Source organism: Durio zibethinus, chromosome 1 (assembly GCF_047325235.1).
Source record: "Durio zibethinus cultivar Kanyao isolate XHJ-2024 chromosome 1, ASM4732523v1, whole genome shotgun sequence".
Lineage (NCBI taxonomy): Eukaryota > Viridiplantae > Streptophyta > Magnoliopsida > Malvales > Malvaceae > Durio > Durio zibethinus.
The window spans coordinates 32,232,456-32,252,656 of NC_143162.1; the positions used below are offsets into that span (position 1 = coordinate 32,232,456).

Consider the following 20,201-nt stretch of genomic DNA (forward strand, 5'->3'; position numbering starts at 1 on the left):
AATGGTTTTAAATACTTTTACTAGATTAGATGATAATGACATAAGAGCAGGACAAAAATAGAGTTTGAAGTATGGAGATTCATGGCTAACAGAGTGACCACTGACCAGACTGCGTTGAGAAACAATGCCTGCTTGTCAGCTAATTTACCAAACAAAATTGATCTTTGTGGTTGAAAAATAAGCAACTAGGCAGAAAGTGGAGATATATGACAGTGTTTCTTTGAGTATTTAATATAGTTTTTGCACTGAACTTCTTTATTGGACGTTGTTATGTTGGGAAAATAAGCAATTAAAATAAAAAAAAAGTGTAGTAGTACTAAAAACAATAACAAAAAACGCCTGGTGAGACTCGAACCCGTTGGATTAGAAATAAGATACTTTATCCATTAGATCACATATGCCCACTGTAAGAAATCCCGTTATGACCAAAAAAATAGTTTTTAACAGCAAGGAATAAAAAAATTTCAATTATTTCCATTCTGGAGGGAGGTTGTTCTGAAAGTTGTTAACCAATATTCATTTTAGAGTTCTAGGAATGCACTGTTAACGTTAATTTCTTGATAATATGCTTGGGTTAAACCATAAATTATAACATTGAAGATATGTACTCATTCTATTAACCTCTTGTATTGTTGGAGAGCCAGGTTGAAGAATGACTATCAAGTGAGAATTGAAATTACATTTCTTTTTTAACCTTCTAATAATCTTATTCTTGTGTCTCATTTTACAGATTAAACCTTGTACTATTCCTAGCATGCAAGTTCACGTCTGTCCTATAGAAGTTTCACCACAATAAATTATATATGGTGAAAAAGGCTAAAAACATAGGAATCCCATATTTTCATATCTTTTTTTTCTCTCTTATAATTTCATCTTCCTCTTACTAAGCACAGTGTAATATTGGATCAAAATCATCGTTGAAAAGACTTAAAATGCCAGTTTTCAAGGAAAAAAAAAAAGAGATGTAGCTTTATTTCGCAATATATGCAACAGAATCCAGGCAAAGAAAGATAATTCTTTAGTTGCAACACTTCGCCACATTAAGAGATCAACACTTAAGAATTCTGTTACTGAATGAAGCACCAAATGTTAAGAGAACTGGCAGAAGCGATGGATTTTCTTGTCGGTGGTTTTCACTTTATCAGTCAATCTCAAAATGTTTGATCATTTAAAGCCGCTTTGACGTGAAATGAGCATCGTCTTGAAAACACCCTGGATATTCTAGCTATATGTTCCATCAACCAATTTGGTCAATTGCCTCAATTTAGTCCATATTTGAGTTGGTTCTGTTATTTTGATTCCGTCATCAGCATACCGTAGTGCACAAATCTGTTATCCTTGATTGTGAAATGTTGGTGAAAGGGAAGACACTGAAGTTGCCATTACGCAAAGAGGTCGATGTCATCTCTGAGTTGCTCTTCATGATTTGCAATTATCATTTCAAGGCATTAGTGTTGACTATCGAGTGAGGCAGTTGCCTGGAGAGAAGTCAGAATGCTGTTTAAAAAGGAGGCAAATTCTTGTTAGCATGTTTCAACTGCTTGTAACTTAAAAAATCCGTTACTAACAAATAGTTTTTTTTCACACTTCCAATTCCAGCTTCTGCTTCAGCTTGATGGAACTTTTGACACCACATTCAAAAAGCCCTGCATTTTTTTTAGACATTTGCCTAACCTGAGGGGTGAAAAAAAAGCACAAACCCGAGAAGAAGTCCTGATATAAAGGCTCCAATATTTGCAAAATTTTCAATGTATGGTAGCAAACCAATGAGGAAATTGATGGCGAAAACTATGAAAAGTACCGCTAGAGCTGCACACTGCAATCAACCACAAAAGGGATCAGTAAACTACAAGGTCAATTGGATATAGACAATGACATAAGTGGGTGAACAAGTAAAAGAGAGTTAAGCACCTTGCTTCTGTAAACTTTCCAGTTCCGAACAAGCCCAGAAAGCATAGCTTAAAGTAATCCAAACAAAGCACTAGAGGAAGTAACCTCAGGACTATTTGGAACAAAAAGTGAACATACCAAGCTACCAAAAAATGCATAAAGTAGGTAGATTACCCCAATCCTCACAGTCAAGCAGTATTTAAAAACAGTAAGTTTTGTTGGGAAGATAAACCACCTTAGAGTTTATGGGAGCACACCAAAGAGCTCATACATATATATTGGATATCATTTGAATCCAAAAGCTTAAACTATTAAATTCTTGAATCCTTTATGCATATATAGGACATTTTATTCAAATTTTTTAATGATGTGAAATTTTTTACTCACCCGTGAAACATATCCCAACAAGTTTTAACCAAATGTTAGGCAATAAAAAATGTAGCATTTTATATTTTTATTGGCTCGATCAATGCAAAGTAAGGGTTATACTTATATTAGAGAGCAGTGCTCTTACAAGGTCCATAGTCTTTCTCTAAGTGGATTCCAACAAAGATCATACAGCTGATGTTGATGGCAAAATGTATGAGGCCAGCATGTAACCAGGGGCTTATAAAGAGACGCCAAGTTCGGTGGTTCTGAGCCAAAAATTCCCTTCAATGTCTCCAACTTTATCTAGTCTTCAACAGTACAAGCATGATTTCAATTTCAGCTACAAAAGCTAAGACCAATAAGCTTAAGTATAGCTAGAGCCTCATTTTCTTTTTCGTAAAACAACAGGTCAACAAAAATTGTTGGAAATGACAGAGAAAAAGGTTGCAAAAGCCCAAAAACTTTGGACGACAGTGATCTGCTTCAGAATAGTAAGTCACTATCAGCAATAGAATTAAAACATATCAAGATTCAAAGAGTAACACGAGGATTAAAATACTAGAGCAAAGAAAAAACCAAGGAAAAAAGGAAGATAGAAAGTGAAATGAACTGACGTGGAAGCAGAGGGACCGAGCAGGGGATTCTCAGATGAGAGGCTGAAAGAAGACAGTGCCAAGCGGGAAATAGTTGAAGAGAGTGGTGGTTATGAAAGCCACGAGATGGAGAATGAAGAAGAGGGAGATGAGCCATGTGTCCAATGCCATCTGGCGGTAGCGTGACTTGAAGAACGGAAATTTCCCTTCTGACAGATTATTGGTTTGGCGGTTGTCGAAGAAGGAGGAGAACGATGGCGGTATTCCTTGACTTTGGGGCTTGATTTTGATCTGGGTTTGGAGCTTATTGGCTAGGTTGGTTTCCTCTTCCATTGAAGTTCTTTGCTGTTACTCACTCACTTGCAAAAGCCACTTAAGATTTAACTTTTTTTGATTTGTTACAGAGGCGGTGAGAGGAGATTTCTCTCTCTCTAGACTGTTGGGTTTGGCGGGAATTTCCCTTGCGGTTAGATTATTTTAAAGTTTTCAAATAATTAATACTAGTTAGAATAACAAGTGGATCCGTGGCGCAATGGTAGCGCGTCTGACTCCAGATCAGAAGGTTGCGTGTTCGATTCACGTCGGGTTCAATACCCGCTTTTTGGAATGTGGTCTGGTTCTCATTGATTTTTGGATAGGCTTTTTATTTTTGGGCCTCTCTAAGGCCGGAACAAACCGAAAAAAATTAGTAATGACTGCTTATAGATGCCTGAGCACTACGCAATTAGAAGCTTGCGCCTGTTGAGTTGCTTCTCATGTGGATGAGAAAAAGTAAATATAAACATGTGAGAACAAAAATGAGATTCGCTTTTGTTCTTTTAATAAAAGATTATGCACAAATCATTAATATTATGTTCCGTAAAACGGAACAAAATTTGAGAGAAAGAAAAAGGCAATGAGAGAAAAACTTATATATTTCATTGTGTTTTGTACCAAAGATTAAAATATAAGGAAAAAAAAAGAAATTATAGATAAAATTGTAAATAAAATTATTAATTAAAATTGAATGAATGTTTTCCTTTAGGAATTAATTTAAAAAATTTTAAATTCATTTATTTTTTTATTTTTTTAATTTATCTCATACTAAACAAAAAAAATAATTTTTTCTTTCATCTTTTTTTTTTTTAATTATATCAGACATAGTATAAGTCAAATGTTCAATGTATAATTTGGTAATTATATATTTTGATATTAATAGATTATTGAATTTAAAAATAAGTTTGTTTTACAACTTCTTATTGATAATTAAAGTATTAAAATTGGGATTGAAAATGACAAAAGTAGTTCGAATTAGTCATCCATCCACCGAAAAACTTCAAACAATTACAACACATAAATGGGCAGAGAGAAAAGAAAAAAAAAAAAAAGGAAAGAAGTCCTTAATTGCAAAGGGCTGCATTTGATCCTCAACAATGAAAGCAAACCACAACGTGGTTCACAGCTATTATAAAAGAAATCACATTGCACATGAGATCATTTAATTCAACTAAGTTTGCTTGTGAAATCCATAGTGCATGGTGCTATTTGAGGAAACAATTAAGGTTCGAACTATTTTAAATATAAAAAAATAAAAATAAAAACTTGAATAATAATATTTTATATAAAAGCTTGTATTAGGCTCTTTGAATGAAATACGTGAGATTATGTTTTGATTAAAACTACATAAATACATTCATTAATTTATTTTTTTTTAAGTATTTAACTTTCAATTTCAAGTACGTACCAAAAATGAAAAATCTTATTAGGATAATGTATAGTATTGTTTTTGTTTCATTGTCTTTGTTTACATTTACTTGTGATTTATTTAAATTTAAAATTTAATTTAATTATATAATTATTTTTTAAAAAATTTATATTTAATAAAAATAAAATTTAAATCTCAACATCTATAATTTATTTATTTATTTTATTTTGAAACTATAACTTCCATTTTTATTAAAAAAAAAAAAAACTGCTCCGAATCAGTGAGTTATATCTAAGCAGTGACAAAAAAGATTTCAACTTGAGCTCCAAATTTCCACAATGAAGGAATTTTAACTTGAGTCCTAATCAGTTCACCAGACTTCTGCCCAAAAAGAAAAAAAAAAGAAAAAGTAAATATAGTATCCACTCTTTAATAATTTTGTAAACGTGAAAGACAGTGACTGATGAAGTTGTTAACTTGGCAAAATTTATTATTTATGTATTTATTAATGAATTGAACACAGATATTAAAGCCGCTAATACTGATTTATTCCATTTAAAGTAACAATAATAGCTGCCAACTTCTCTAGTAAGATTAGCTGGAGGCGCTGGTCTGTGATCCTCCTATTTATACACATCCCTATCGCCAAGATTTACTCATGGTACATACACTCAGCGCTAACTTGCCTTTTAGCTCTCATTCCTTTCGTTTTTTCTTTCGTAAATTTCTCTCCCAAATCAATTTTCCCTCTCTCTTTTTCATTAATTAATATTCAAAATTTTGTTTTTTAAGTTCATTTCAGTTAGGGTTTCCTTTTGCATTTTTTATTGAAAATTTTTGTTTCTCCAATTTTATCTTTTAGGGGAATTGAAATGGATTCTGCAGCTCTTCACGAGGAGATCGACTTGTTCTTCGAGTCTGCTCCTCCGCTCAAACATTCCACTGAAATCACGGACAAATTGAATCAATTCATCAAATTTAATTCTCCATCATCAGGTACAGAACCTCGTAACTAATCAACTCTGTCTACGTATTTCCCAACCGTATAGTTATACGTATATATACCCCTTGTAATTTTCAGGAGAAGGAAAAGCGAGGAGGGTTGTGTGCGTGACATCTGGCGGAACTACGGTTCCTCTAGAGCGGCGGTGTGTTCGGTATATCGATAATTTTAGTTCAGGGAATAGAGGAGCGGCTTCTACAGAGTAAGCACTGTAAAGGAATTTCGAATAAGTTGATATATTTGATTGAAGGGTGGCTTCTTTTTTTAAACTGGTTGGAACTTTTTTTGCAGGTATTTTATAAAGGCTGGATACGCGGTTATATTTTTGTATCGAAGGTGAATTTCGTTTTTGTTGATTGTTTATTTATATGGTTGGTTATTTTTGTTTGTGTTTAGCGGATAATTGTATTAGTTCTTGACTTGTGTGTATGCAGGGGAACCTGCCAGCCATATTGCAGGTCTCTCCCTGAGGATCCTCTGCTGGAATGTTTTGAGTTCGCTGATGATTTCAATATTCAAGGTTTGGGGATTATCTCTACCCCCAAATTATACATTTTTTTGGAATGTTTCTCTTGTTTTATATGTTTGACATTGGACATGACTCGAATGCGTTAAATTGACTTAGAATAGGTTTTTTCATATCATATGGATTATTGAATACTATTATTAGAGAATTTTAGAAAGGGGGGGGGGGGGTTAATCATGGTTAATAGAATTGGAGTTCTTTCATGCTGCCTTTTTTGTGTCATGACATTGATCTGTCAACTTTTACCTGAAATATATGGTATAAATTGTTGTTGTTTCATAATGAGCTTATTGGGTTATGCTAATATTTCAGTGTGGCAACCACATTCTGAAGCAGTGAAGGGGGCCATTAGGGATCATCATGCTGTATGGGCTTCAATATTACTAATTATTCGTTCTTTTAATTTTTATCTTTGACCTAGCTTTTGGCTCATTTAGTTCATGATTGCAAACTGAATCAGCATTACAGTTAGCCTCTTTGCACTTTGTTGCAGGCAGTAGCAGGTGGTCTCCTTTTGAAGCTACCCTTTACAACCATATTTGAGTATCTTCAGGTTGGCTTCCATAAGCTTTTATATGGCTCCTTGAGGTTCTTATTTAATGACTCATTGCCATTTAGCAATTTACCCTTGTATTGTTTTTAATCTTTGCCTTCTATGTATGTTGACATATTGAGATTACTTTTGGACGCCTTTGTACCTTTGGAAACTCATATTATGTTTTTCTTGTGTGAAGCTTCAAATGTATGGTTAAGTATATTTACAACTTTGGTCTGCATTATATGCTTTTTCATGGCCGAGCTACCATTTTTGTTAAAATAGCTTTAACTCAATGATCTCTTACCAGCTTTTGGCTAAGAGAAGTATAGTAATAGCTTTGGCAGAAATTGGCCATGGCCTCTCTATATTTATGAATATATGGGGAGAGATCTTCTGAAGTAAATTTTTGGAGAAAATGTGAGGCGATGTACTTTTTCTCCATATTTGGTAATTATATGGTTCACATGGTCATTAGATAGTAGCTTTTAGTTGTACTTTTTTGTGATTACATTGACAATATTATAAATTCATCCTGTACATGTACAGAAACCATATCTTACAACCTGAATGGTTATTCTTGCTAATGCAGATATTAAGGATCATTGCATTGTCAATGAGAAGCCTTGGGCCTCATTCAATGTTTTATCTTGCTGCTGCCGTCTCTGACTTCTATGTTCCTTGGAAGAGCATGGTAATGGTTCAAAATAATGAAATCATGTTCCTTTTGTAGACTGAAATATTATTGTCATTTGAATAATCTTTTATCAATATGTCTATTCTTTGGCAAAACGACTGATTAATTGCATAGGCAGAGCACAAGATTCAGTCAGCGTCTGGCCCTTTGGACATGCGACTTATGCAAGTGCCAAAGATGCTCTCAGTGCTAAGGACGGAATGGACTCCCAGGGCTTTCTGCATATCCTTCAAGGTCAGACATGGTGGTGCTTTTACTTTTTTGTTTGCTTCGGAATCTAGGACTGATTGAAAGTGCTTTTTGAAATGAATGCTCTTTAGTTTCACGTAGCAGGAGCTGATTTGGTTCTAATTTATATGGTTTTGATCAACAGCTTGAGACGGATTCAAAGATTCTCTTAGAGAAGGCCTGTATGGCTCTTAAAAAGTACAAAATGCATTCAGTTGTAGCCAATGAACTGTTGACCCGGAAAGAGGAGGTCACAGTTGTCACAAGTAATGGACATATTTCAGTTCACCGTGATAAGACTCGGACTGGGTCTGATGTGGAGGATCCCCTGGTTGAACTCCTTGTAGATAGACACTCAACTTTCATTAAAGAGTCTAGCACATGATCTTTAAGCAAACAGGAGATACTTTGACATATACAACACATCTTTCAAATACACACTTTTACCCTTTGAAGTTCTCCATTCTGTTAAAGGTCTTTCACCATTAACGCAGTTTCTCTTTACTGTTACAAAGTCTGTAACTAATTGTTTTGCTTAAATGTTACGAAGTCCGTAACTAGTTGTTTTCCTTCATCTCTATGTAATAAATTGTTTTAACATTCGGCAAGTGCTCAAATTAAATGGATTACAGACACCGGACTCTAGGAATTGATAAAGTGAACAATTTCTGTATGGCTAAACCGGAGCTAGCCGAAGCTTCTGTTTCTTTTCCATCTTGGAGAAAAATGGAATAATAAATGCCACTGGGAAATTTCCCGTGTCAAATTTTAAATGGTCCTTTTTTTTTTTTGGTCTTTCCTTTCTAGTGTGCTTATTGAAGTTCAAGTAAAAAACTAAAAAATGCAGAACATGAATTTTTGTTTTGTTTTGTTTTTGCTTTAATTGAATACTGCAAATATACATTTGTAGCCGACGAACACCAAAGATCCGGCCTGCACTATTTGTTGAAACTGGCCTAACCGCTTGCACCAGAGCTATGTGTCTGCAATGTAGCATGGCAACCACAACCTAATCTTTCCAAGCCTTTGCTTTCTTAACCAGATATGATAATTTTAAATACAGCACTAAAATGATATTAGATACAAGATCAAAATAACACTAAAATGATATTAGATTCGATATTAAAATAATACAAAAAAATATAAAATAACATTTAAAATTTCGACAAAACCCATTTATGAATTTGACAAAAAAAAAGTTTCATATTTTCTTGCTATAAATTAATTTTCGTATTTTATACATATTTATCACAAAATAAATACAATACGAAATCACATGATAATTGTTCGCAACAAAATTAGTAGCTATAAGTGTAGTATGCATTCTGTTCAAACGTCTACCCTAAATCAATTTGCAGTACTCTAGCACCCCAGTGTGTAAATGAAGAGGTTCACCATTGCCAAAAGAATAGAACTGGCTTTTAAACTGGTCCCCTTCTATTCACTCGCTTAAGCCATTTAGCCACCTTTTGCACCGGTACATGCAGTCGTAGACATCCAACACAACACATACATCCGCATTCAAAAAGAGTGGAGAGAAAGGAAACCTTCAATTAGGAATAACAATTTCTTTCTTAAACATGGAACACTTTTATATGCAGTTTCTCCATTTCCTTTCCCTTAAGCAGAAAAATATGTATATGAATCAGGGATCCTTTATGAGCTACATAAAGAATTAAGTGGTGGCCTATATGTACAACATATTCTACTGAGATTCATCATCTGTATCAAGTTCCAGGCCTTCTGCAGCTAAAAGCTGCTTTATAACCTTTTTCTTTTCCTCTTCCGCTCTCTTTCACATCAAATCCCTTTTCATTAGCACAAGGGTATGCCGCTTAAGAGTATTACTAAAGTGTTCCATTGATGCCTTGTTTTCTTTTGCCAAGATTTTTCTCTCTTCATCAGGATCTATCTGAAACCAAATACAAATTCTGAGATACGTAGCAACTACATTGGAAAGATTCACAATCTGTTTGACTGAAATATAAAATAATGATATGAAGTCAGTTGTGTATAGGGTAATGAAGAATAGAAATAACTACAGTCTTAAGGATTTTGAGACACTACCCAAAATTAATTTCAAGCTCAAGATAAGGGCCTTTCCAAGATCATCAAATTCTAAAATGAAAATCTATTTCTTCAATGCTAAACCATGTGTGTGTACTTAAATTAGATTCCAATGCTCTACACTGGGTATAACACTATAACTTACCATAAATAAGATGGCAAACCAGGCAATATGTTTAGAAAGTCCACCCTGGTACATTTACACTATTAGAGAAATTTCAGAAGTAATTAGTTACCTTAGAATGAGAAAGATGGCATACACGGAGATTCAACTCACGCTGCAACAGCCATATCTCCCTGCTGATCCCAAGCTTTTCGTTTTTTTATAAGCCACTTCGTCCATGCTTGATATGCCTAAAAGAATGGAGAAAATGAGGAAATGCCACTCCTAACGATTTAGCTAACAAAGAGTAAAATAAGGAGAGAGAATAATCCAAAAAGTTCTTAACACACAAATTTTGAGAATAACTTGAATTTCACCATACCAAACAATTTAAATAATACATGACCTCTACTATCACTTTGGTGTTCTCACCTGATAAGTCATATTTCCGATTTAAGGAAAAACCAAAACAAGAAAAAAGAGTGAAAGCACTTATCTAGGTTTTCTGCAATAAAATTAGCAGGAAGTCTGTCTTCAAGTTGCTTAATTAACAAACTTAAGAACTCAAGTTAATAACCCATGTATTTAAAATGTAAAACAGTAAGATTATATAATTTAAAATTATGAAATAAATTTGGATTGAGGATATTAGATCTTTCATTGCACAGCTTGCATCTAAAACTTCCAACAAAAAAAAAAGTGATAACAACTCAACTAGAAAATGCACAACGTCCAAATATACCCAACTCCAAAGCAAAGTTCAATTCCATAAAATTGCATATCTTACCTTCATCGGATTGACTCGGTTATCCATATCATATTGCCTCCATCTCTCCACATCTATGAACAATTCATAAGCAGCTTGAATCTTAATGAATCTTGCTTCGGCAGTTTCACCTTCCTCAAGAGCCCCTTTACCATCATAGACTTCAAATTTGAAAATTGATCAGTTAGTAAGAATAGATGCCAAATTTTTTAAGAAAATGGTGAAGTGGTAACAAATTTCCAGTGAAGTAGATAAAACTAAAAACATCTATTATAGCATCCAAAAGGAGTCATGAACCGGTTGTACTTAACACCGACATAACATCATTACACTCTCCTCTCAACAATCTAGAATGCTGAGTTCTTATTTAATGCAGTCATATGTGTTTCACATGGGAAGCATCCTACCATGAGAGATAGCCCAAAATAATTCCTAAGAATAAAATCTCCTATTACCATATAAAAACCTTGCAGCCACTACACAAAGGGTTAGTAGAATGATGAGCAAATACCCACAAACAATTGACCTAATATTGAAACCTTACAGACATAGTTCACTTATGAAACTTAAAACATTTGAACGTTTCAAAATCAAGATAAAGGACATATACCATCAGGATGGTAGAATTTGGCCAAGCGTCTGTACGCAGTCTTTATCTGTTCTTCATCAGCATCCCTTTCTAATTCTGTTGTTTAGAAATCAAATTCCAATATAATTTATCAATTAGCAAACCTAAAACAAAAGAAAAAAAAAATTGTTAAAGGCATTTTGTTTTCTGGAATACAACCAAACTATGAAAAGAATGGAGCTTTTCGCATCAAGCTAACACGGCATAAGGGTTAAAACAATTACCAAGGGTTTCATAGGGAGATTTTTTATCTGACCAATTCGATGCCCTACCGACAGTTCTCCTTTGACTGGCTCGAAACCTAGGTTCCTTCCTGCTCAAATCTCTGGACAAATCGAACCAAGGAGAGAATGAAGATGGCCTAAAATTAGGGTTTCGAATGGAAATCCTAATTCTGGATCGAGCTTGATGGAGGTGGTGGTGCCTGTTATAACACATCAACGAAGAAAAGACCGTGTGCGGTCTATAAATTGTCCTCAAATTGCTCATTTTCTTTTTCTTGTTTTTGAGGGGTTGATTATGAGCTTGAATTATTAAAATTAAAGAAAACGATCATTAGATTTTAAGAAAATTGAATTTAGGGTTTTTTGGGTGGGAATTGGAGATTTTGCAGGGGTCGAGTCGGAAAACTGGAAAAAGGAAAGAAAACCTGCAGTGAAGAGTTCTGATAACGAACATATGAATCTAACTGAATCCTTTTGTTTTTTCATAAAAAAAATCTGTTTTTGTTTTGTTTTTTCTGCCTAAAATTCTTTTCATTTTCATTTTTCATAAAAATAAATATTTTAATTCTTTTACCTGTGATATTATGATATTATTGAATTAATAAAAAATTAATCTAAACAAGAGAAAAAAGAAATAGATTAGAAGAGAAGAAGATTAACACCATAAAAAAGATATAAGAGCAAATAAATTAAGTTTTTTCTTCGTAATTCTTAAAATGTGCATATACATTATAATTTTTAATTCGTAAATTATAATTCACAATACATAACTATTATTCTTATAATTGACTAATTTTTGGCTTGATAGTTTACACCAAATAATTTTATTATCAAATTTGTAATAAAATGATACTATTGAATTAATCAAGAGTTAATCTAAATAAAAGAAAAAACAAATATATAAAAGAAAAGAAGATTAAAACCAGAAAAAAGATATGAGAACAAGGAAATCAGGTTTCTCTTTCATAACTCCAAAATGTATATACATAACAGTTTTTAATTCGTGAATTATAACTCACAATACATAACAACTATTCTATAATCGACTAATCCTTGATAGCTTGCACAAGGTAACTTTATTTTCAACTTCTCTACATCATTACTGTCAGTTTAATCCCTTACTAATACCTTGCTGGTATTCTTATCAGCTTTTAACTTCATCACATTACCCGGATGGCTTGGAAGGGTCAGGCTGCCGCCGTTTTCTTTTACCGACTTCAATCTATGGCAGTTAGTCAATTACTAATATATTTACAGCAATATTTTGCCATCCATCGCCTCCGATTATTTACTTTTATATATATATATAAAGATACTTAACTTTTGAATTATACAAATTATCATACATATAAAATTTTATATTTGATGTACTAAGATTTTATATAATGTTAATAAGACACATGACATCTCACAAATATAAATTTTTGATAAACTCTTTAAATAATTACACAACAATTTAATTTTAAAAAAATTTAAATAATAATATGACAATATATGATTCTACATTGTATAAAATTTATACATTAATAAAATATCAAATATAAATTTTAAAAACAATTCTTTTGTCTCTTAGATACCAAATGTCTCCTTGACTTATTTTTCAAATCCTTTTATTCTACTTGTAGCCTTTTTTTTTTTTTTTTAAACTCATTTAATAGGATGCTTGAATCCAAATTTTCAAGTTTTGGTACAAGAAGGAACTATAAAGAGTTACTACATGATTGTGCTAATTAATTGTGTTTTCAACTTTTTTTTTTTTTTATACATTCAAAATAAGAAACTAGTCAAAATTACTCTTAATTTTACTTTACCTTAGGTAGCTTCTATTCGTTTGTCGTCTAAACTTTTGATTTGTTTTTTGTAACTTATTTTTAAAAAATTCGTTGTGTTTATTTCTCTATTGTTTTCAACTTGAGTTTATGGCACATCTCTTTGAAAAAATTCAACTGGCCTAAATCCCTTTCTTTCTTTTTTTTTTTTTATTAATGTCATAAACCATTGATTTTTTTTTATTTTTTTTTAATAAAAGAAACCATAATTTGAGATAGAAAAGATATTATAAGTATTAAAATTTCAATCATAAACTTGTTAGATGCCACTTCTTACATGTGTTAAAATTTCAATCCTAAACTCACTAGATGTTATTTCTTAAAAAATAACTGTATGAACCAATAGGGTAAACCTCCTGATCCAAACCATTGAATTTTAATGGATCAAATATGCTAAAGTTTTTGTTCCACTAACTTCAATAATCCAAAAATTCCCAAAAATAAGGTAACCACAAGCTTTCTAGTATAATGCTCCAGCTTCCAAACAATATAGTACTATGCAATACCAGTAAATCTAACTTTAATGACCTAATATTCTTCTTGATACAAAACATTAAGGATTCAGATTTACAAGTTTTATGCTCAAGAAGTTTCTTTGAAAAAATATAAGCAGATATATATTGTAATTCATACTACAAGACCTCCAAAAATCCATTTCCATACCAGTTGAGAAGCAAACTTCTGGTGACTACAGCCTAGATATATTGATGGTTCTCTAAGTTCTATCTTTACAGACTAGGCAGGTTCTCTTGGACGGGCAGCCCAGAGTGAACTGAGTGCACGTAGACGATGAAAGTATTCCCCCAAGGCAAGTAAACCTCGAGCTGCTTGACGGGTTGTCAGGATTCGAGCCATCTGTTGCAAAGTCTGCTGGCGAAGGTGATCAGCCTGTTTTGGGGAACAACACATACAAAATCCAGTAAACAAGTGTATATTAGGGCAATATACTTAAGTATTATTCAAATTCTAGACAATGTTTCCTCGGAAGTAACATTCTATTTTTATTCATGCGTGTTTGTGGACTTGGTTTTTAAAAATACTATAAGACTGCTAGGATGGATGAATTTCCATAGTGGAAATGGATGTTGATAAAGCCTGAGGCAGTGCTCAAGTGGAAGGTGATTGAAGTGAGCCTGTTTGTAATTCAAGGCTTTCTGAAATTTAAAGCTTTTATTTGGGATGGAATCTGAAACTTAAAGTTTAGCGAAGATCTAAAAAAAATTCTCTAAGAAAATTTTCATGAAACAAAGAACCCCCATTCTCCCTCCTCCCTCCAAGTTGTGAAAGCACCAGTGGCACATCAGTACCCTCAGATTCTTGAGCAGATTTAACTCAAAATTTAAGATCAAGAGATTAGACAAAATTGATGGAAAAGAATGAATGGGTTCAGAGCAATTCATAACACTTGGTGCAATGATGTCCTATCAAAAAAGTTTTTTTTTTTTTTTTTTAATAAATAAAAGGAACAACTATTTTGATGATGAAAAAGTAATGTCATACCTGGTTTACAAAGCCCTCTAGGGCTTCCAATTTATCTATTGCAGCTGCCATCTGAGCTCTGTAGTTTCCTGAACACAAATCAGCTGCTAGACTCTGGGCCAAATTCTGCTGGAGTTTATCTATTCCTTGGGAAAGAGCATCTTCAGCTTGCTGAGAAGATTGTCGAAGGTTACAGACCTCCAAATGTTGTTGATCAGTCAAGGGCTCAATTTGTGGCATGACAACCTGAACAAACAGAATTCACAGTTTCATTATTCATGACTAGAAAAGTTTGTTAATATTGATGCATCAGCCCTATGGTATTTGATTATCAAAAAAGTTATTGACCTCAGTAGGCGGCTCATATGGCATCTCCAGCAACATAAAAAAGGGTCTCAAGACAGCATAGAGTAAAGCTTAGCTGTTATAACTTTCTTTTAAAGTTCAAAAACCATGCAAAAGAAATTATCAACTTCAAAATATCTAAATATAGCTTCAGATAGTTAAGGATAAATGTACTTGTCTTCACTTTACTACTTACTCTTACTAATGCAATAAGCAAAAAGTGATGCAACAGTTGTTCTCGAGTGGTGAAATAAAAAGCACTAGTTTCTGCAACCGGTTATCACAAGTTCATTAGGATTTTGACATGCTGCTCAGAAGAAAATGTTTCCTACATGCACAGATCCCCATGATTCTATTCTCCAGTTTGCAGGGTAGATATCTTATGAGAGAATTTGGGATGAAAAACTCATTGCAGAGAAAGGCTAGAGAAAATTGAGTTGCATCTCTCTTTACTCATTATTGGTATAGCCTAAAATTATTCAACTGACAGGAACGTCAAGAACCCTATTCATGCAATTACAATTAGCTATGTAATAATACACTACTGGACTTGCTAGATAATATTCAACAGTGAAGCATGCTCAACAATATTCAATGATAGAGGGCATTCGTAACCAATAAAAGATTGGCAGCCTTTCAAAAAAAGAGTTATATGAGACTGAGCATTACATTTAAAAGCTCTGACGGGCGGAATCCTCCAATCCAGTGGAAAAAACGCTCGGCTGAAGTTCTCCAAATGCCTGAGATCAAATAAAAGACATCTGCCTTTGCAGCATCAGCTTTCATGCGGAACAGATTGCAATAGTGGTTCAAGCCACTTTCTACCAGTATGCGGAGCTCTATATCAGTAATGTGTGCCTGGAGTGCACTTCTAAGTTCACAAATCTGTTTATTTTGTTCTTCAACCCAGTGTCCATATTCCATCTCAAATGCAGTAATCCCTGCAAAATTCACATGAAACTATTATAAACAAGAAAGCAAGATAAGTGCACCTGACATTTACATGAGAAAAATGTGATATTCCTAGAGAAAACTTTAAGCATAATTCATTAATAGTTGATGAAGAACAAGGTAAAACATGTCTAGTTTCTTGAAAGCTATATCAAATAAATCTTCTGCATAAATAATGAAAACACATTAATAGATGTGTTTTTCATTGTGAGACCTTCAGACATCATTTTCCAGCGAAAAAGAACACTATGCAAATGACATGTCCAGTTGAAGTGGACTCCTGTAGTCCTATTTAGGAGTCATATACTTCAATAAGCTTCCGAGAAATTTTGATCAGAATATAGAAAACACAGAGAGAAATAAAAGTTCTTCAAATAATCTAACTACATGAATGCTAAAAAACCTCTGCCAAGTTTCTAAAATATCCATATCCAATAGCCAAAGGTGGGAAAAATTAAAGAGACAGAATTAAAAGAAAAAGAGAATTCTTTTTAGATGAGGTTTGTAGCAGGGAAGGGATTCTATTAAACTGGAATTTGGATAAAGAAAGGAAAAGCATCTGCCATGCCATTACAGAAACCATTTATCATTTCCTAGAAATTTGAAGTATCCAAGAGCAAAAAGTTGTAAAGATATTATAGTGATGTGCCTCCGCATTAATTAATGAAACATCAGCAAATACTTGTACTAATAGTACAAATTTTGTTTGAGATTATAAATAGATTACTCATCTGCATTCCAATTATGCAATATTGTTGTGGGTAATGTCAGAATACCAAAAGAATGAAAATTATCCAAAATTTATATCAAAACTCATAGATTAGAGTCTTATATAACATTATTTTTACAAACTTGTAAACATGCAAGGATACTAACTTCCATTCATGACATTAGTGAAGAAAACCATTGTACTATAATAATCAGTGACATCTTAGACAAGCACTAACAAGGCAACAAAATCTTGCTCATAAAACAAGTACATTGCAGTGAATTAAGATGCCGGGAAGCTAAACATTCTACGAACCAATCTATAAAGCAAATAATGATAATTGAAGAAGATTAGATCACAAACCTGAGTTTATGGTTCCAGACGGTCCAAAATAACCAGTATCTGATGCACTGCTTATGTATATACCCTGCATTAAGGCACCGCCTAATTGATTACATATGCCATATGATTTTTCATGAAAAATAAAGAAATGCCTTGTTGATAAAGGGAGAAAACATACAAGGAGAGAAAGAGAGTTCACTTCACCTGCTGCCTAGCTCTTTCAAGCTCTTGCTCCAATTGACCTAGTTTCAAACGACTTGATTCTAATTGTTGAACATAGGCCTATAAGATAAAATTAAAGCATAAATACTTGTATATGTCCAAACAATGAAACAACTACCATAAGCAAATATTTTATATGGAATGCATTTTGTATCTACCTTTTTCCGCATACGACTTTTACGGGCAGCTTCACGATTTTGTGCCAGACGTCTTTGTACCTGCACATATTATGTGTCTTTAAACAAAAGATAAATACAACTGGAACAAGTAGGAGGTCCGGAAGTACTAATAGATTTAGAATGTAAAACAGCTATTACATGGCTGCAGAACAGGAACTACACAGTAGGTGGAAAATTGAAGTGGCCATCAAAAGAATTTTCTACTTAAGAATAACAGACTCAAATGATTTCGTAACACTTTAGAAAGAAGTTAGTTTTATTTCTTAACTTAAAATTATAATACTTTGAAGCATATCAAAGGCACAAATGCTCACGAGTGGGGCAGTAGTACATATGACATAAAGGCCAGTCATGGAAAAATAGGGGATAAAAGCTATCATTTCTTAAATGTTCTTGAGGGAAGATATATGTCAGCAGGGAGAAAGAAAGAGAGCAGATACAGATGCAGCAAATTCATCACCTTATCAGTGGACTTGTTTGTTTCTTGATCACTTCTGGAAGGTTCAACTTGCTCACAAGATATATATTCAGCCTATGAGTTAAATCAGAACAATTTAGTTATAGACTGAAACTGGTAGAAAAAGCTTAAGCACCCAACCACGAAATAAACTGAATGCAACTTCACCTTGTTCTCTGGCCTGATATCCACCTGCACAATTGTGGATGATCCTGTATTTGGACTATCTTCACCGTTGAAGGTGTCTCCCCACCTGCTTATCTGGTGGAATTGCTCATATATTGCCATCCTTCTGGTAAGTTCAGTTGATGGAGAGTTCATACTCTATCAAGCAACTAAAAGAGAATCAAAAACAGACAAACTGCTGATTGATTGGTTGATTGTCTTTAGCAATAGAAGAATTTATAACAAAAATTACAAGGAACTTGTCTTCCAGAAGTAGCAAAACAAATCTTGGGCAAAGGATACAGAAGCAGAGATTTCAACAACGCTCATATGGTTTCCTTACCTCAGTCTATGGATAAATCTCCATGGCTGGCCAAAAATACAGTGATACAAATGCCTAAAAAGAATACACAACAAAAATCACCTCAATATTAGCAAAAATGGGGCAACAGTCCCAAGAACGACCAAGCAAAATCAGCAATGGTAGAATTAGCAGAAGCAATATGACAAACCAACTAAGGTACGGCAAAGTGATCGGTATGTAGAAGTGGGCATGATCATTGTTTTTGGGGAACAGAAGAGCTTCCCTCCCTTCCTAGTACTCATTAATCATTACAATTAAGGCTGTCTGAATAAGGCTTCAGGTTTTCTCCAAAAGCAATAAAAGTAACCAGAAAAAGAAATTCCTATCACTTATAAACGAATATCTGTAACTAGAAATCGCGCAGCTGGGAACATAGCAAAGTTACAAACAAGATGCTCCCTCTTCTCTTCTGAACCTCAAAACAAAGAAGGCCCTATTCAACATTTTCAAGCCTTACGAATCCCTCTACATTAAAATTTGGATATGAGAAAAACTGTAGATCACCATTATTGCATTTCCAGAACCAAAACAAGCAATCAAAGCCACTAAAATATGGATTCTAGTCTTCCTAAAACATTGCCGACAGAGAAATATATATGCCCAAAAAGGCCAATAGAGAGTCAAGTTGATCAACTAATAATCAGAGAGAGAGTCAAGTAAACATTAGTTCACTTCACAATCACGAACTAACTCTTAATTTTTAAAAGCAAGTAACTAGACTCAGCTCATGCTCTTTATTGGCGCCAAAATTACAAGTTCCTACTCTCAGCCATCATAGATTAACCAAGAATCCAGCGGGAAGAACATGGTCAGCCAAAACTGATCAAACACCATCCCAGTAGACCACAAACTTACTAAAGTAATGTGATCAGGAAGGAAAAAAACTGATCTTTTAAAATTTTCAAGTTTCTCATAAACCCAACATAAATATAAAATGATTGAAAATTGAAAATTGAGAAACTTTACTAACGAACCTTATGGATCAACTGAACTTCCAAAACCCCAAGTCCTTTAATCAAAAAAAGCCAAAATGAACACTCAAAGACTGTTGTTTCTGTAAAAACACCACTTTCCACCAATCCTTTGAAAGAAAACAAAGAACCAAAAACAACCCGCAAAATTAAGATACTTAATAATGGTGAGGAAAAAGAAAAGGAAAGAATGTGTAATAATTTTCTTTTTAAAAAACGCTACAGTCTAACATTCACTTCTGAGTGTTCCCACTTCGCACTTAAAGCAGCAAAAAAAATAAATAAGAAAAACAAGGAAAGAAAGAAAAATGCGCATAACTTTTTTATCCTACGCACCCCACACTCCCTTAACCTACGCCACTCGTTACCTCAGTTCCTGTCACCGTTTAACGTCCATAACTGACGTCATTTATCGGCCAAAAATTACAACGAACCTTTGGCTGCCTAAGGGTTTTCTGGCTGTCGTCCGTTGGTGTCCCACGTGGTGGAAAATGAATGGATGGTGAGTTCCGTAGTTGGTGAAGATAGCAGACAGCCACTCACTCTTTCGTAGACTTCTTGCTCTCTTTGTACTTTTTTCCACTAATACATTTCTAGAAACCAACGGATATTAACTTTGGACGAGATATTAAAATTTTATTTTAACAAAAGTTAAGATTACAATTTGATATATCAACAATTAAATCTTTTAATTTTACAAGAAACACAATATGTGTTAATTTAAAATTTAAAATTAATTATTTAATTATTAAATAAATATGTGACAATCATTTGCGTAAATTAAATATAAATTTTAATATAAAATCTAACATCTATATAATTTTATCTCCACATGATTTTTCCGTGCAACATGTGTCTTTTTTAGAACAAGAAAA

At 33.5% G+C, this 20,201-nt stretch overlaps 2 protein-coding genes, 1 non-coding gene and 2 pseudogenes across 11 annotated transcripts; 2 read left to right on the forward strand and 3 right to left on the reverse strand.

The window, feature by feature from the left end:
* Positions 1-949: 949 nt before the first annotated feature.
* On the reverse strand, positions 950-3,256 carry LOC111310774 (inactive RHOMBOID-like protein 8; annotated as a pseudogene). The gene is made up of 2 exons (XR_016344148.1): positions 2,874-3,256; positions 950-2,567 (listed from the first exon to the last, which is right to left on the reverse strand). The product of XR_016344148.1 is annotated as an inactive RHOMBOID-like protein 8 (transcript).
* A 114-nt stretch (positions 3,257-3,370) lies between these two features.
* Positions 3,371-3,442, forward strand: TRNAW-CCA (transfer RNA tryptophan (anticodon CCA)). Its single transcript has one exon. It is a non-coding gene; the product is annotated as a tRNA-Trp (tRNA).
* Positions 3,443-5,067: 1,625 nt separating this feature from the next.
* On the forward strand, positions 5,068-8,298 carry LOC111311261 (phosphopantothenate--cysteine ligase 2-like). 2 transcript variants are annotated; one of them, XM_022910636.2, is made up of 10 exons: positions 5,068-5,197; positions 5,399-5,532; positions 5,618-5,741; positions 5,831-5,875; positions 5,974-6,059; positions 6,378-6,430; positions 6,559-6,618; positions 7,193-7,294; positions 7,412-7,531; positions 7,671-8,298. In XM_022910636.2, the coding sequence occupies exons 2-10, from the start codon at positions 5,409-5,411 to the stop codon at positions 7,908-7,910; spliced, it is 954 nt and encodes a 317-aa protein (XP_022766371.2). In that variant the 5' UTR covers positions 5,068-5,197; positions 5,399-5,408; the 3' UTR covers positions 7,911-8,298. The 2 variants fall into 2 exon arrangements, with proteins under 2 accessions (XP_022766371.2, XP_022766370.2); XM_022910635.2 differs by having other exon boundaries at positions 5,137-5,255.
* A 758-nt stretch (positions 8,299-9,056) lies between these two features.
* LOC111312347 (uncharacterized) lies at positions 9,057-12,031 on the reverse strand (annotated as a pseudogene). The gene is made up of 5 exons (XR_016344566.1): positions 11,314-12,031; positions 11,072-11,146; positions 10,483-10,622; positions 9,829-9,946; positions 9,057-9,437 (listed from the first exon to the last, which is right to left on the reverse strand). The product of XR_016344566.1 is annotated as an uncharacterized LOC111312347 (transcript).
* Positions 12,032-13,586: 1,555 nt separating this feature from the next.
* On the reverse strand, positions 13,587-19,810 carry LOC111312348 (transcription factor TGA3-like). Of its 6 annotated transcripts, none has more exons than XM_089765188.1 (10): positions 19,695-19,810; positions 18,335-18,388; positions 17,995-18,150; positions 17,830-17,901; positions 17,349-17,408; positions 17,173-17,250; positions 16,990-17,053; positions 15,636-15,907; positions 14,643-14,867; positions 13,587-14,030 (listed from the first exon to the last, which is right to left on the reverse strand). In XM_089765188.1, exons 3-10 carry the CDS (start codon positions 18,145-18,147, stop codon positions 13,878-13,880), a joined length of 1,077 nt encoding a protein of 358 aa, XP_089621314.1. In that variant the 5' UTR covers positions 18,148-18,150; positions 18,335-18,388; positions 19,695-19,810; the 3' UTR covers positions 13,587-13,877. The 6 variants fall into 6 exon arrangements, with proteins under 6 accessions (XP_089621314.1, XP_022768270.2, XP_022768265.2 ...); XM_022912535.2 differs by lacking the exon at positions 19,695-19,810 and adding an exon at positions 19,330-19,577; XM_022912530.2 differs by lacking the exon at positions 19,695-19,810 and adding an exon at positions 19,330-19,577 and having other exon boundaries at positions 17,995-18,161.
* Between the last annotated feature and the right edge of the window lie 391 nt (positions 19,811-20,201).